Below are 14,230 nucleotides of genomic sequence, written 5' to 3'. Positions count from 1 at the left end.
GAAGGGGTGAAATAGACTTTAATGGGCATGTGAAGTGTTTTGCTTTAACACCTCCAGCCAGGGGGATAACCTGAATTCTTACCCTGCACTGAGCTCCATAACCCTGGGTAGAAGGCGTGACTTCTTCCCCTTGAAGCTTAACACCACCAAATGTCACAGGTATCAGTAACTTTGGTGCCTGGAGGCTGGAAGTAGGCCCAAGGCCTTGCAGGCCTTTCCTGATACTGTGAAGGGGTGAAATAGACTTTATTTGGCATGTGGAGTGTTTTGCTTTAACACCTCAAGCCAGGGCGATAACCTGAAATCTTACCCTGCGCTGAGCTCCATAACCCTGGGTAAGAGGTGTGACTTCATCCCCTTGAAGCTTAACACCACCATATGTCACAGGTATCAGTAACATTGGTGCCTGGAGGCTGGAAGTAGGCACAAGGCCTTGCAGGCCTTCCCTGATACTGTGGAGGGGTGAAATAGACTTTATTTGGCATGTGAAGTGTTTTCCTTTAACACCTCCAGCCAGGGGGATGACCTAAATTCTTACCCTGCGCGGAGCTCCATAACCCTGGGTAGAAGGTGCGACTTCATCCCCTTGAAGCTTAACACCTCCAAATGTCACAGGTATCAGTATAATTGGTGCCAGGAGGCTGGAAGTAGGCCCAAGGCCTTGCAGGCCTTTCCTGATACTGTGGAGGGGTGAAATAGACTTTATTGGGCATGAGAAGTGTTTTGCTTTAACACCTCCAGTCAGGGGTGAAGCCTGGAATCTTACCCTGCGCTGAGTTCCATAACCCTGGGTAGAAGGTGCAACTTCATCCCCTTGAAGTTGAACACCTACAAATGTCACAAGTGTCAGTGAAATTGGTGCCAAGAGGCTGGAAGTAGGCACAAGGCCTTTCCTGATACTGTGAAGGGGTGGAATAGACTTTATTGGGCATGTGAAGTGTTTTGCTTTAACACCTCAAGCCAGGGTGAGAACCTGAAATCTTACCCTGCGCTGAGCTCCATAACCCTGGGTAAAAGGTGTGACTTCTTCCCCTTGAAGCTTAACACCACCAAATGTCACAGGTATCAGTAACATTGGTGCCTGGAGGCTGGAAGTAGGCACAAGGCCTTTCCTGATCCTGTGAAGGGGTGAAATAGACTTTATTGGGCATGTGAAGTGTTTTGCTTTAACACCTCAAGCCAGGGCGATAACCTGAATTCTTACCCTGCGCTGAGCTTCATAACCCTGGGTAGAAGATGTGACTTCTTCCCCTTGAAGCTTAACACCACCAAATGTCACAGGTATCAGTAACATTGGTGCCTGGAGGCTGGAAGTAGGCACAGAGCCTTTCCTGATACTGTGAAGGGGTGAAAAAGACTTTAATGGGCATGTGAAGTGTTTTGCTTTAACACCTCCAGCCAGGGGGATAACCTGAATTCTTACCCTGCACTGAGCTCCATAACCCTGGGTAGAAGGTGTGACTTCATACCCTTGAAGCCTAACACCTCCAAATGTCACCGGTATCAGTAACATTGGTGCCTGGAGGCTGGAAGTAGGCACAAGGCCTTGCAGGCCTTTCCTGATACTGTGAAGGGGTGAAATAGACTTTATTGGTCATGTGAAGTGTTTTGCTTTAACACCTCCAGCCAGGGTGATAACCTGAAATCTTACCCTGCGCTGAGCTCCATAACCCTGGGTAAAAGGTACAACTTCGTCCCCTTGAAGCGTAACACCACCACATGTCACAGGTATCAGTAACATTGGTGCCTGGAGGCTGGAAGCAGGCACAAGGCCTTGCAGGCCTTTCCTGATACTGTGAAGGGGTGAAATAGACTTTAATGGGCATGTGAAGTGTTTTGCTTTAACACCTCCAGCCAGGGGGGATAACCTGAAATCTTACCCTGCGCTGAGCTCCATAACCCTGGGTAGAAGATGTGACATCTTCCCCTTGAAGCTTAACACCACCACATGTCACAGGTATCAGTAACATCGGTGCCTGGAGGCTGGAAGTAGGCCCAATGCCTTGCAGGCCTTTCCTGATACTGTGAAGAGGTGAAATAGACTTTATTGGGCATGTGGAGTGTTTTGCTTTAACACCTCCAGCCAGGGGGATAACCTGAATTCTTACCCTGTGCTGAGCTCCATAACCCTGGGTAGAAGGTGTGACTTCTTCCCCTTGAAGCTTAACACCACCACATGTCACAGGTATCAGTAACATTGGTGCCTGGAGGCTGGAAGTAGGCCCAAGGCCTTGCAGGCCTTTCCTGATACTGTGAATGGGTGAAATACACATTGCTGTGTATGGTAATTGTTCTAATTTCACGCCTCCAGCCTGGGGTGAAGCCTGAAATCTTACCCTGCGAGGAGCTCCATAACCCTGGGTAGAAGGTGTGACTTCATCCCCTTGAAGCTTAACACCACCAAATGTCACAGGTATCAGTACATTGGTGCCTGGTGGCTGGAAGAAGGCCCAAGGCCTTGCAGGCCTTTCCTGATACTGTGAAGGGGTGAAATAGACTTTATTGGGCATGTGAAATGTTTTGCTTTAACACCTCAAGCCAGGGGGATAACCTGAAATCTTACCCTGCGCTGAGCTCCATAACCCTGGGTAAAAGGTGTGACTTCATCCCCTTGAAGCTTAACACCACCACATGTCACAGGTGTCAGTAACATTGGTACCTGGAGGCTGGAAGTAGGCCCAAGGCCTTTCAGTCCTTTCCTGATACTGTGAAAGGGGTGAAATAGACTTTATTGGGCATGTGAAGTGTTTTGCTTTAACACCTCAAGCCAGGGCGATAACCTGAAATCTTACCCTGCGCTGAGCTCCATAACCCTGGGTAGAAGGTGTGACTTCATCCCCTTGAAGCTTAACACCTCCAAATGTCACAGGTATCAGTAACATTGGTGCCTGAAGGCTGGAAGTAGGCACAAGGCCTTGCAGGCCTTTCCTGATACTGTGAAAGGGGTGAAATAGACTTTATTGGGCATGTGAAGTGTTTTGCTTTAACACCTCAAGCCAGGGCGATAACCTGAAATCCTGCGCTGAGCTCCATAACCCTGGGTAAAAGGTGTGACTTCATCCCCTTGAAGCTTAACACCACCACATGTCACAGGTATCAGTAACATTGGTGCCTGGAGGCTGGAAGTAGGCACAAGGCCTTGCAGGCCTTTCCTGATACTGTGAAAGGGGTAAAATAGACTTTATTGGGCATGTGAAGTGTTTTGCTTTAACACCTTAAGCCAGGGCGATAACCTGAAATCTTACCCTGCGCTAAGCTCCATAACCCTGGGTAGAAGGTGTGACTTCTTCCCCTTGAAGCTTAACACCACCGAATGTCACAGGTGTCAGTAACATTGGTGCCTGGGGGCTGGAAGTAGGCACAAGGCCTTGCAGGCCTTTCCTGATACTGTGAAAGGGGTGAACTAGACTTTATTGGGCATGTGAAGTGTTTTGCTTTAACACCTCAAGCCAGGGCGATAACCTGAAATCTTACCCTGAGCTGAGCTCCATAACCCTGGGTAAAAGGTGTGACTTCATCCCCTTGAAGCTTAACACCACCAAATGTCACAGGCATCAGTAACATTGGTGCCTGGAGGCTGGAAGTAGGCCCAAGGCCTTGCAGGCTTTTCCTGATACTGTGAAGGGGTGAAATAAACTTTATTGGGCATGTGGAGTGTTTTGCTGTAACACCTCCAGCCAGGGGGATAACCTGAATTCTTACCCAGCGCTGAGCTCCATAACCCTGGGTAGAAGGTGTGACATCTTCCCCTTGAAGCTTAACACCACCAAATGTCACAGGTGTCAGTAACATTGGTGCCTGGGGGGCTGCAAGTAGGCCCAAGGCCTTGCAGGCCTTTCCTGATACTGTGAAGGGGTGAAATACAATTTATTGGGCATGTGAAGTGTTTTGCTTTAACACCTCGAGCCAGGGGGAATAACCTGAAATCTTACCCTGCGCTGAGCTCCATAACCCTGGGTAGAAGGTGTGACTTCTTCCCCATGAAGCTTAACACCACCAAATGTCACAGGTGTCAGTAACATTGGTGCCTGGAAGTAGGCACGAGGCCTTGCAGCTCTTTCCTGATCCTGTGAAGGGGTGAAATACAATTTATTGGGCATGAGAAGTGTTTTGCTTTGACACCTCCAGCCAGGGGGATAACCTAAAGTCTTACCCTGCGCTGAGCTCCATAACCCTGGGTAGAAAGTGTGACTTCTTACCCTTGAAGCTTAACACCACCAAATGTCACAGGTATCAGTAACATTGGTGCCTGGAGAATGGATGTAGGCCCAAGGCCTTGCAGGCCTTTCCTGATACTGTGAAGGGTTGAAATAGACTTTATTGGGCATGAGAAGTGTTTTGCTTCAACACATCCAGCTAGGGGCGAAAAGCTGAAATCTTACCCTGCGCTGAGCTCCATAACCCTTGGTAGAAGGTGTGACTTCATCCCCTTGAAGCTGAACACCTCCAAATGTCACAAGTATCACAAACACTGGTGCCTGGAGGCTGGAAGTAGGCCCAAGGCCTTGCAGGCCTTTCCTGATACTGTGAAGGGTTGAAATAGACTTTATTGGGCATGAGAAGGGTTTTGCTTTAACACCTCCAGCCAGGGGGGGTAACCTGAATTCTTACCCTGCACTGAGCTCCATAACCCTGGGTAGAAAGTGTGACTTCTTCCCCTTGAAGCTTAACACCTCCAAATGTCACAGGTATCAGTAAAATTGGTGCCGTGAGACTGGAAGTAGGCCCAAGGCCTTGCAGGCCTTTCCTGAGACAGTGAAGGGGTGAAATAGACTTTATTGGGCATGTGGAGTGTTTTGCTTTAACACCTCCAGCCAGGGGAATAACCAGAAATCTTACCCTGTTCGGAGCTCCATTACCCTGGGTAGAAGGAGTGACTCTGTCCCCTTGAAGCTGCAGGCTTCCTAATGTCACAAGTATCACTAAAACAGGTGCCTGGAGGCTGGAAATGTGCCTACGGTCTTGCAGGCCTAGGTCTGATACTGTAAAGGGGTTAGATACAGTGTTGGAATAAAGAATTATTCTGTTTTCCCACCTCCAGCCAGGAGTGGAACCTGACATCTTACCCTGCGCGGAGCTCCATAGCCCAGGCTAGTAGGAGCAACTGTATCCCCTTTGAAGATTAACTCCGCCAAATGTTACAATTATCACTAAAAGAGGTGTATGGAGGCTGCAAACGGGCCCACAGCCTTGAGCTGATACTGTAACAGGGGGGAATCTCACATTGCGCGGAGCACCATAGCTCTGAGTAGAAATAGCCACTCTGTGCCTGGAGGCTAGAAATGGGCTTGGGAGACTGATGTCTGATAATGTAAAGGGGTTTTTGAATGACGTTTTGTATTTCTCCACCTCCAGCCAAGGGGTAAATCCTGAAATATAACCCTAATCGGAGCTCCATAGCCCTCTGTAGAAAAAGTGACTTAGTCCCCTTGAACCTTAATAAAATGTGATAAATGTTAACAGTTTTAAACGGGTGCCTGGAGACTAAAAATGGAACAGAGACACTTTTTCAGATCCCATACTGCGAGGGACTTATTGTAATTAATTTGTGATATATATATATATATATATACAATTATTATTTTTCTTTTTTTGGCCCTCCTTCAGCTTAGGGGTTAAACCAGGAATTGTACCCGGATTGGAGCTCCACAGCCCCGGGTAGAAAAAGTGACTTTGTCCCCTTGAACCTAAGGAGTTAGTAAAAAAAAAAAAAGAAATGTGTGTGTGTTTATTTTTTATTTTTTTGCCGACCTCCAGCTAAGGGGGGAAACCGGAAATTTTACCCGAATCGGAGCTCCATAGCCCCGGGAAGAAAAAGGGACTGTGTCCCCTTGAACATAAGGAGTTAGTAAAAAAAAAATAAAAGAAATGTGTGTGTTTATTTTTTTTTTTTTTTTTGCCGACCTCCAGCTAAGGGGGGAAAACTGAGATTTTACCCGAATCGGAGCTCCATAGCCCCGGGAAGAAAAAGTGACTTTGTCCCCTTGAACCTAAGGAGTTAGTAAAAAAAAAAAAAAAAAAGAAGTGTGTGTGTGTGTTTATTTTTTTTTGCCGACCTCCAGCTAAGGGGGGAAACCGGACATTTTACCCGATTCGGAGCTCCATAGCCCCGGGAAGAAAAAGTGACTTTGTCCCCTTGAACCTAAGGAGTTTGTTAAAAAAAAAAAAGAAATGCGTGTATGTTTTTTTTTTTTAAGTTTTTTTTTTTCCGACCTCCACCTACGGGGGGGAACCTGAAATTGTACCCGAATCTGAGCTCCCCAGCCCCGGGTAGAATTAGTGCCATCGTCCCCTTGAACCAAAATGCCCACACAAAAAAAATAAAAATACTGAAACGGGGGCTTAAAGGCCCACAGGGACCCCTAAAGGGACATGGCGGTTCACCACAAAAATTAGGATCCCACACCCGCTTCCTTGGGCCTGCATGGGAACCCTATTTTATCGACTATTAAGCCCCCCACGTAGTGGGGGCTTACAGCTCCTGGGTGGAGAACAAAGTCGGAGTTAGCGCGGCCAATCCGCCGCCCGGCCATCTGGTCGCCGCAGCTCACTGGGCCATCTGGTCGACCCACAGAGGGGCGACCAGATGGCCCAGTGAGCTGCGGCGACCAGATGGCCGGGCGGCGGAACGGCCGCGCTATCTCCAACTTTGTTTCCCAGCCAGGCGCTGTAAGCCCCCACTACGTGGGGGGCTTAATAGTCGGTGAACTGCGTGACTCGTGGGGCCCTGTGCCGGGCTAAACCCGCCTTAGGTCCCCATGCAAGGGCTCCATGATGGCGGGCACCTGGGCCGGTCTAAACACCCCCCTTAGAACTGCGTGACTCGTGGGGCCCTGTGCCGGGCTAAACCCGCCTTAGGTCCCCATGCAAGGGCTCCATGATGGCGGGCACCTGGGCCGGTCTAAACACCCCCCTTAGAACTGCGTGACTCGTGGGGCCCTGTGCCGGGCTAAACCCGCCTTAGGTCCCCATGCAAGGGCTCCATGATGGCGGGCACCTGCTCCGGGCTAAACCCACCGTAGGTCCCCAGGCAAGGGCTCCATGATGGCGGGCCCCTGGTCCGGGCTAAACCCACCGTAGGCCCCCAGGCAAGGGCTCCATGATGGCGGGCCCCTGGTCGGGGCTAAACCCACCGTAGGTCCCCAGACAAGGGCTCCATGATGGCGGGCAGCCGGGCCGGGCTAAACCCACCGTAGGTCCCCAGGCAAGGGCTCCACGGTGGCGGGCCCCTGGGCCGGGCTGAACCCACCTTTGGTCCCTAGTTTAGAGCTCCATGGTGGCGGGCCCGTGGGACGGGGTAAACCCGCCTTCCCGGCCGTGCCTTCCAGAGCAGAGTGGCTGCGGAGCAACTCCCCGGGTTCCCCCCTCCTCCCCTCCCGAGCGAGTGTGGGCCTAGATAGCAGCCCTGCGCTGCGGCGATAATAGTTCATAGACACAGCTCTCACACGACATGGTGGTCGGCTCTTAAAAGAGCCTTTGGGTTGTTTTTTTTTTCCTTTTTTTCCGTGGTTTAACCGCCGAATCCGTAGAGAGTGCGGCCCTGGCGCTTCAGGGCATAGACCACATCCATGGCGGTGACGGTCTTCCTCTTGGCGTGCTCGGTGTAGGTGACGGCGTCCCGGATCACGTTCTCCAGGAAAACCTTGAGCACCCCGCGGGTCTCCTCGTAGATGAGGCCGGAGATGCGCTTGACTCCGCCACGGCGCGCCAGGCGGCGAATGGCCGGCTTGGTGATGCCCTGGATGTTGTCCCGGAGCACCTTGCGGTGTCTCTTGGCGCCGCCTTTGCCGAGCCCCTTCCCTCCTTTGCCGCGTCCAGACATGTTCTCTTCTCGGTGCTGGGAGCAGAAATGAAGAGGAAAACCAGCACCGGCTGCTTTCTATGGAGGCTCAGCGGACCTGCGCGGGAGCTCCAAGCGCCCACGTGACGCCCTGTGAGGCGGGAGAGCTCGGACCCGGCCCGCCTTCTGCAGGAAGCGGGGGCTGGAGCGGCCGTTGCCTTCTGAAAAAGAGCGGGCTCCCAGCCCGCCTTTGTCATGGGCTGGCTCAGCAGCTGCCGCTGCCGGTGCACAGATCACAGTCAAACACACGCAAGCACCTCCCTTCCCGGCCTCCCCTTGTGACCGCGGGCCACCCATCCCCTGCGTTCGGAGCCCCCTGTCCAATATAAGCAGAAGGCTCTGTATGTTTTAATGGAGCCACACACGTTAGCGGCCTCACCGGCACCACCCCGCTGCGTTTGGCCGCCTGCAACCTCGTAGCACTGCCCACATCCCGCGCCCGGCTGGGGCAAGCCTGCAAAATGTGTCCCCCAAAAATGAAAAGAAAAAAATATATATGTATATATTGTTTGAAAAAGAGCGCGCTCCCAGCCCGCCTCTGTCAGGGGCTCCCGATGGGGGGCTCAGCAGCTGCCGCCGGTGCACTGATCAGTCAAACACGCACACTCCTACCTTCCAGCCCCCCCCCCCCACTTGTCACCGCGGCCTGCCTAACCCTCGCGTTCGGTGCCCGCTCGGCTTGGCTCAGCAGCTGCCGCCGGTGCACTGATCAGTCAAACACACACACTCCTCCCTTCCAGGCCCCCACTTGTCACCGCGGCCCGCCTAACCCTCGCGTTCGGTGCCCGCTCGGCTGGGGCACGTCTGCAAAACGTGTCCCTGAAAATTAAAAATTATATATGTATAACAAAAACATCGATATGGTCTGCCTCATGCTAGGCTTTGGGACGGGACAACATTAAAGTGTACGGCCAGAGCTTGGGCATGCCCTCCACTACAAAGCTACGGTGGCGGGCGCTGCCGCATCTATGAAGCCGCCAGAGTAACACCTCGGCACGGATACGCTCTTTGATGGAGTCTGTGGATGGCCCTGAAAAGAGCCTTTGTGTTTAGGGTGCGTTTCCACGGTGGTCTGCGGGCCTTTACTTGCTTGCTTTGCCCTGTGCCTTGTGGCTCTCGGTTTTCTTGGGCAGCAGCACGGCCTGGATGTTGGGCAGGACTCCTCCCTGGGCGATGGTGACTCGGCCCAGCAGCTTGTTCAGCTCCTCGTCGTTGCGGATGGCCAGCTGGAGGTGTCTGGGGATGATGCGGGTCTTCTTGTTGTCCCGGGCGGCGTTGCCAGCCAGCTCCAGAATCTCAGCGGTCAGGTACTCCAGCACTGCAGCCAGATAGACGGGGGCACCGGCGCCCACCCTCTCGGCGTAGCTTCCCTTCCTGAGCAGCCTGTGCACACGGCCCACGGGGAACTGGAGCCCGGCTCTGGAAGAGCGTGTCTTGGCCTTGGCGCGGGCCTTTCCTCCTTGCTTTCCGCGTCCAGACATGGCGATCGATCTAGGGTCTCAGTCACACAACAGAGAGAATGGTACTGCTCCTTCTGCTGGACTCCGGTAATATAAAGACTTCGGGAGCGTCTGATTGGTTGACAGCTAGGCGCCGATAGTACTTTTCAATGGAGGGAGGCGGGCTTCTGTTTAACCAATCAGTGTCCCAGAACCGCATTACAATAGGAAGTGGGGGCCCTGCCAATGAGAAAGGAGAAACGGGAAGAAGCTGCTTTGCACGCCCAGCCTATAAATACAAGTGCCGGACGCCCAGGCATCATTTCTCTCGGCTCCACAGCAAGCAGCGAAAGAGCGTCGACCATGCCTGAACCAGCCAAGTCCGCGCCGGCACCCAAGAAGGGCTCCAAGAAAGCGCTCTCCAAGCCGCCCAAGAAGGACGGGAAGAAGCGCAAGAGGAGCAGGAAGGAAAGCTATGCCATCTACATTTACAAAGTGATGAAGCAGGTGCACCCGGATACCGGCATTTCCTCCAAGGCCATGGGCATCATGAACTCCTTCGTGAACGACATCTTCGAGCGCATCGCTGCAGAGGCTTCCAAACTGGCTCACTACAACTCGCGGCGCACCATCACCTCCCGGGAGATCCAGACCGCAGTCCGCCTTCTGCTCCCCGGAGAGCTGGCCAAGCACGCCGTGTCGGAGGGCACCAAGGCCGTCACCAAGTACACCAGCGCCAAGTAAGGCTTCCAGGCGCACCCCAACGAACACAACGGCTCTTTTAAGGGCCAACCACTTCCTCCCCTAAGAGCTAACGTGCTTCTATTATGACCGGAGAAATGTGTTTTGGAATATGTGTTTTATAAGGGTAATGTTAAGTGCAGAAAGGCCCGCTCTCACGGGGCTTGCTGCAGACCGAGGGCCGACAGCAGGCAACCCGTTCCGCCTCTTTAAATTAACATGTCTATATGAATGGGACCAAGTGTCACATGAGCACTGTAACGATGAGGTTCAATAAACCCACTGGGGAATTCACACATCTGCCCCCCCCCCCCGGGCTTATGGTTTTCCATGTTGGGGGCGAACAGTGTCTCTGTGAGCGGGTTTAACGTTGTGTTTGTACTTTTAAGACCCTGGGGAACGGCGTTAGTTCACCCCGGGGCAAACGTTCCCGAAATCAGACACACGAACCCGATGTACCGGGGACACAGATGCCCCTTAAGCGGTGGCTTGTGACCAGCGGATCCCTGCACAACCCCCTATAAAAAGGCTTTTTATTATTAGATGGACACATTGAACAGGCGTTTATGCACTGTGAACACAGAGTGCTCTGGTTAACCCAGAGCCGGTATAAGTTGCCCAGTGACCGTGGTACTCACAGCACACCCTCCCTAACCTGTAAAACACATGCCATGACAGATAAGAGAAGCTCGTAGGTGACAGGGTGGTGGCCCTTAAAAGAGCCGTTGTGGTGGTGGTTGTTCGGGTCGGTCCGTCTCCTTAGGCCCTCTCGCCTCGGATGCGACGGGCCAGCTGGATGTCCTTGGGCATGATGGTCACCCTCTTGGCGTGGATGGCGCACAGGTTGGTGTCCTCGAAGAGCCCGACCAGGTAGGCCTCGCTGGCCTCCTGCAGGGCCATGACGGCGGAGCTCTGGAAGCGCAGGTCGGTCTTGAAGTCCTGGGCGATCTCCCTCACCAAGCGCTGGAAGGGCAGCTTGCGGATGAGGAGCTCGGTGGACTTCTGGTAGCGGCGGATCTCGCGGAGAGCCACGGTGCCTGGCCGGTAGCGGTGAGGCTTCTTGACTCCTCCGGTGGCAGGCGCGCTCTTGCGGGCTGCCTTGGTGGCCAGCTGCTTGCGGGGCGCTTTGCCGCCGGTGGACTTGCGGGCTGTCTGCTTGGTGCGGGCCATGGCGGGAGCGGTCTCTCTCAGCGAAGGCAGAGAAGAATGGCGTCTACCAGGGAAAGAGCCCTATTTATGCCCTCACAGACGGAGGGCTGCTCTGGTTGGCTGAGGAGACCGCCCCACGTTCGAAAATAGCCCGCGGTGTGCAACGATTGGATACTAAACTGGAGGCTGCAGCCTAGCTGTCCAATGAGCTGTGGATAAAAGAGACCCCCCCCCTTGGATGATGGCGCCGGAGCCCGCGCCTCGGTCAGCCTTTGTCTCCGTCCGTCCATCCACTTGTAGTCACGAGGACGACTCGACCCCGGTCAACCGGGAGAGGAGCCCGAGATGTCATAAGCACACTGCCCTTGGTCACTCTGGAACACGCCCCCGTTACCTGCGCTCGATTGAAAGTTCACAATCGTCTGCTTTATGCAGGCGCTATATCGAGTCTGCCCGGATACAGTGAAAGCACCAACACAAACACGTTTATAATAAACTGAGGTCTTATAACTCCCAGACCCGCTTTTTACCCTCACCCTGGAGCACGCAGTTACCTGCGCTCCAATTAAAGTTCACAATCATCTGCTTTATGCAGACACTATTTAGAGTCTGCCCGGGTACAGTGAAAGCACAGAGACACACACGTTATTGCACATGTATTATAAACGGAGGCCTTATAACTCCCGGACCCCCTTATTTTCTATGTAATAACGATTTCAATCCACGCAGCACCGAAAGAGCCGTTTATATGGCCAAGATCACACGCGGCACTCGCGTGTGGAAAAGTGCGCTATGGATGTATGGTGCGGTTTATTTTTGAGAAGTGGGGCCATTGGGTGGGTGCAAAGGTGGGGAGGAACACGCTCTCTTCTAGATAGGGTGGTGGCCCTTAAAAGAGCCGTTGTGTTTGCAGTGTCTCGGTGCCAGCCCTTACTTCTTCTTGGGCGCTGCCTTTTTGGGCTTCGCTGCTTTGGGCTTGGCTGCCTTGGGTTTGACTACCTTGGCAGGGCTTTTCTTGGCTACTTTGGGCTTCGCCGCCTTGGCTTTCGCTGGGCTCTTGGCAGCCTTCTTGGCAGGGGCAGCCTTGGGCTTCTTGGGGCTCTTGGCTGCTGCTGGCTTCTTGACCTTCTTCGGGCTCTTCTTGACCCCCGCGGGAGCCTTTTTGGGCTTCTTGGCGGCAGGGGCAGCTTTCTTGGCCGCTGGCTTCTTGGTCTTGGCAGCTGTCTTCTTGGCTGCCTTCTTGCCCTCCAGCTGCTTCTTGTTCACTTTGAAGGACCCGGAGGCCCCGGTGCCCTTCAGCTGGGCTAGGGCGCCTTTACTGACCAGGCTCTTCAGGGAGACCTTAACGCGGCCCTTGTTCTTGTCCGCATCGTAGCCGGCGGCGGTCAGCGCCTTCTTCAGAGCCACCAGGGAGACTCCCTTCCTCTCGGCCGAGGCGGTCACACACTTCAAAATCAGGTCGGACACGCTGGGACCGGAAGGCTTCTTGGCCTTGGAGGCCCCCGCTGCTTTCTTCTGCTTCTTCTTGGGGGCGACCTCAGCGGGAGGAGCCGCGGCGGCTGGAGCGGTTTCTGCCATTGCAATACGAGTCTCGGCGCTGTCACAGAACAGAAATGTACCTCCCAACCCGAGCCCCGTGCATATATAGGGAGGAGCCAGCCCCTGATTGGTTCCGAGGAGTGAGGGCTGTGTGCGAGGCGCACTCGGCTCTCTGCTCCGAGCTGACTTTTGTGTTTCCTACTATCGGATTATCTAAGTTTTTAAACACAATCCGTTAAACACACGCTCCCATACACACATGAAAAGAAGCCCAACTTCAACCCCTTCCCGTGCCCTCCCCCGTTTCAGCCGACCCCGTCCTCAGAGGCTTGTAATCCGCCGTGAATCTCTGCCCTCCCCCGATGGCTGACGCCCCCGTGCCTTGAATCCCGGGCCCCGGGCCCCTTTCCCCCGATCCACCCTCGCGCTCTGAGGCCGGGAGCGGCGGCCCGCGGGCGGGAGGGGCCTCCTGCAGGGAGTGGGCCCTGTGGCGTCACAATGGGGCTCAGGGGGACGCGGGGAGCGCGTTCTGGAACGGGCCGAAGTAACACAGGGCTCCGCCGGCCGAGCGGGGGAGCGAAGACAACAACAGGGGGCCCCGGCCCGGGGGTCAGGGGGGCCCTCGCCGCGCGCCTGCACCCTCGGCTGTGGCACCCACGACTCGGGGGCAGCCGGGGGATTTTTACAAGCAGCGGGGCACGGGCCGGGCTCAAGACTCACGGGCATCACAAGGCGGCTGCGCGCTGGTAGCTTCACATGCAGCCAGAGGGCATTCACTGCCAAGCGCCGAGCTGGAGGAGACGGGGGCACACTAAACATAATAAACACACAGTGACACAATAGAGGCAGGCGGCCGAGTTAGACCTACATTGGCACCCAGCGTGAGAGCAGAAGGTGTGAAGGCACCTGAAATGGTGACCCCAGTACCTGCATGGAGGCACTCTGCTGAGCTGATGTTCACAGCTGGAGTTAGGTTTACATCTCAGGTGACATCTTTGGACGGGAACCGACCTTAACAACGCGGTCAAAACACCGCAGTACATTTCGATCGCTGCATTTACAACGCAAGTCTTTTCCACGACTTGCACGGGAGGGCGCACTAGACTATGGAATAGTGCGATTTACTATTCCAACACCTTCCCTACCTTACTTAGGCTGGAGTTCGAATAGTAAATCATACTATTCCTAAGTCTAGAGCGCCCTCCCGTGCAAGTCGTGGAAAGCGCCTAAAACAGCAATGTAATGTACCGCAATCTAATTGTTACATCATACATCCCACAGTACAGAGTGAGGCCTGTGACTATCAATGTTGTATTGAGCCCGATTGCTGGGGTGGGGACCACTCCTGAATCAAATGGCATGTCAAGAGTGCGACCTGCGCCGACAAATCAGATTCTGCGCCTGGCAGCCTGATTGAGGTCTACTGCTAATTACAGGTTTTCGCCTTATATGTAGGTAGAGGGAAACACAAATAAAACACTTCTCATAGTCCAAGACGTACATGAACACCATTCACAGTTTC

At 53.8% G+C, this 14,230-nt stretch overlaps 5 protein-coding genes across 5 annotated transcripts; 1 reads left to right on the top strand and 4 right to left on the bottom strand.

Annotated features, from left to right (window-relative positions):
• Positions 1 to 7,112: 7,112 nt before the first annotated feature.
• LOC144807590 (histone H4) lies at positions 7,113 to 8,371 on the bottom strand. The gene has a single exon (XM_078673230.1). The coding sequence runs from the start codon at positions 7,820 to 7,822 to the stop codon at positions 7,511 to 7,513; it is 312 nt and encodes a 103-aa protein (XP_078529356.1). The 5' UTR covers positions 7,823 to 8,371; the 3' UTR covers positions 7,113 to 7,510.
• A 329-nt stretch (positions 8,372 to 8,700) lies between these two features.
• LOC144807589 (histone H2A type 2-C-like) lies at positions 8,701 to 9,498 on the bottom strand. The gene has a single exon (XM_078673229.1). The coding sequence runs from the start codon at positions 9,319 to 9,321 to the stop codon at positions 8,923 to 8,925; it is 399 nt and encodes a 132-aa protein (XP_078529355.1). The 5' UTR covers positions 9,322 to 9,498; the 3' UTR covers positions 8,701 to 8,922.
• Positions 9,499 to 9,542: 44 nt separating this feature from the next.
• Positions 9,543 to 10,074, top strand: LOC144807598 (histone H2B 1.2-like). The gene has a single exon (XM_078673239.1). The coding sequence runs from the start codon at positions 9,643 to 9,645 to the stop codon at positions 10,021 to 10,023; it is 381 nt and encodes a 126-aa protein (XP_078529365.1). The 5' UTR covers positions 9,543 to 9,642; the 3' UTR covers positions 10,024 to 10,074.
• Positions 10,075 to 10,338: 264 nt separating this feature from the next.
• LOC144807583 (histone H3) lies at positions 10,339 to 11,270 on the bottom strand. The gene has a single exon (XM_078673222.1). The coding sequence runs from the start codon at positions 11,188 to 11,190 to the stop codon at positions 10,780 to 10,782; it is 411 nt and encodes a 136-aa protein (XP_078529348.1). The 5' UTR covers positions 11,191 to 11,270; the 3' UTR covers positions 10,339 to 10,779.
• Positions 11,271 to 12,073: 803 nt separating this feature from the next.
• LOC144807588 (histone H1.01-like) lies at positions 12,074 to 12,792 on the bottom strand. The gene has a single exon (XM_078673227.1). It carries the CDS (start codon positions 12,745 to 12,747, stop codon positions 12,100 to 12,102), a length of 648 nt encoding a protein of 215 aa, XP_078529353.1. The 5' UTR covers positions 12,748 to 12,792; the 3' UTR covers positions 12,074 to 12,099.
• Positions 12,793 to 14,230: the final 1,438 nt, after the last annotated feature.

Source organism: Lissotriton helveticus, unplaced genomic scaffold (genome assembly GCF_964261635.1).
Source record: "Lissotriton helveticus unplaced genomic scaffold, aLisHel1.1 SCAFFOLD_1133, whole genome shotgun sequence".
Lineage (NCBI taxonomy): Eukaryota > Metazoa > Chordata > Amphibia > Caudata > Salamandridae > Lissotriton > Lissotriton helveticus.
The sequence above is the reverse complement of the archived record's forward strand: the minus strand, read 5'-3'. Positions and strand labels throughout refer to the sequence as shown.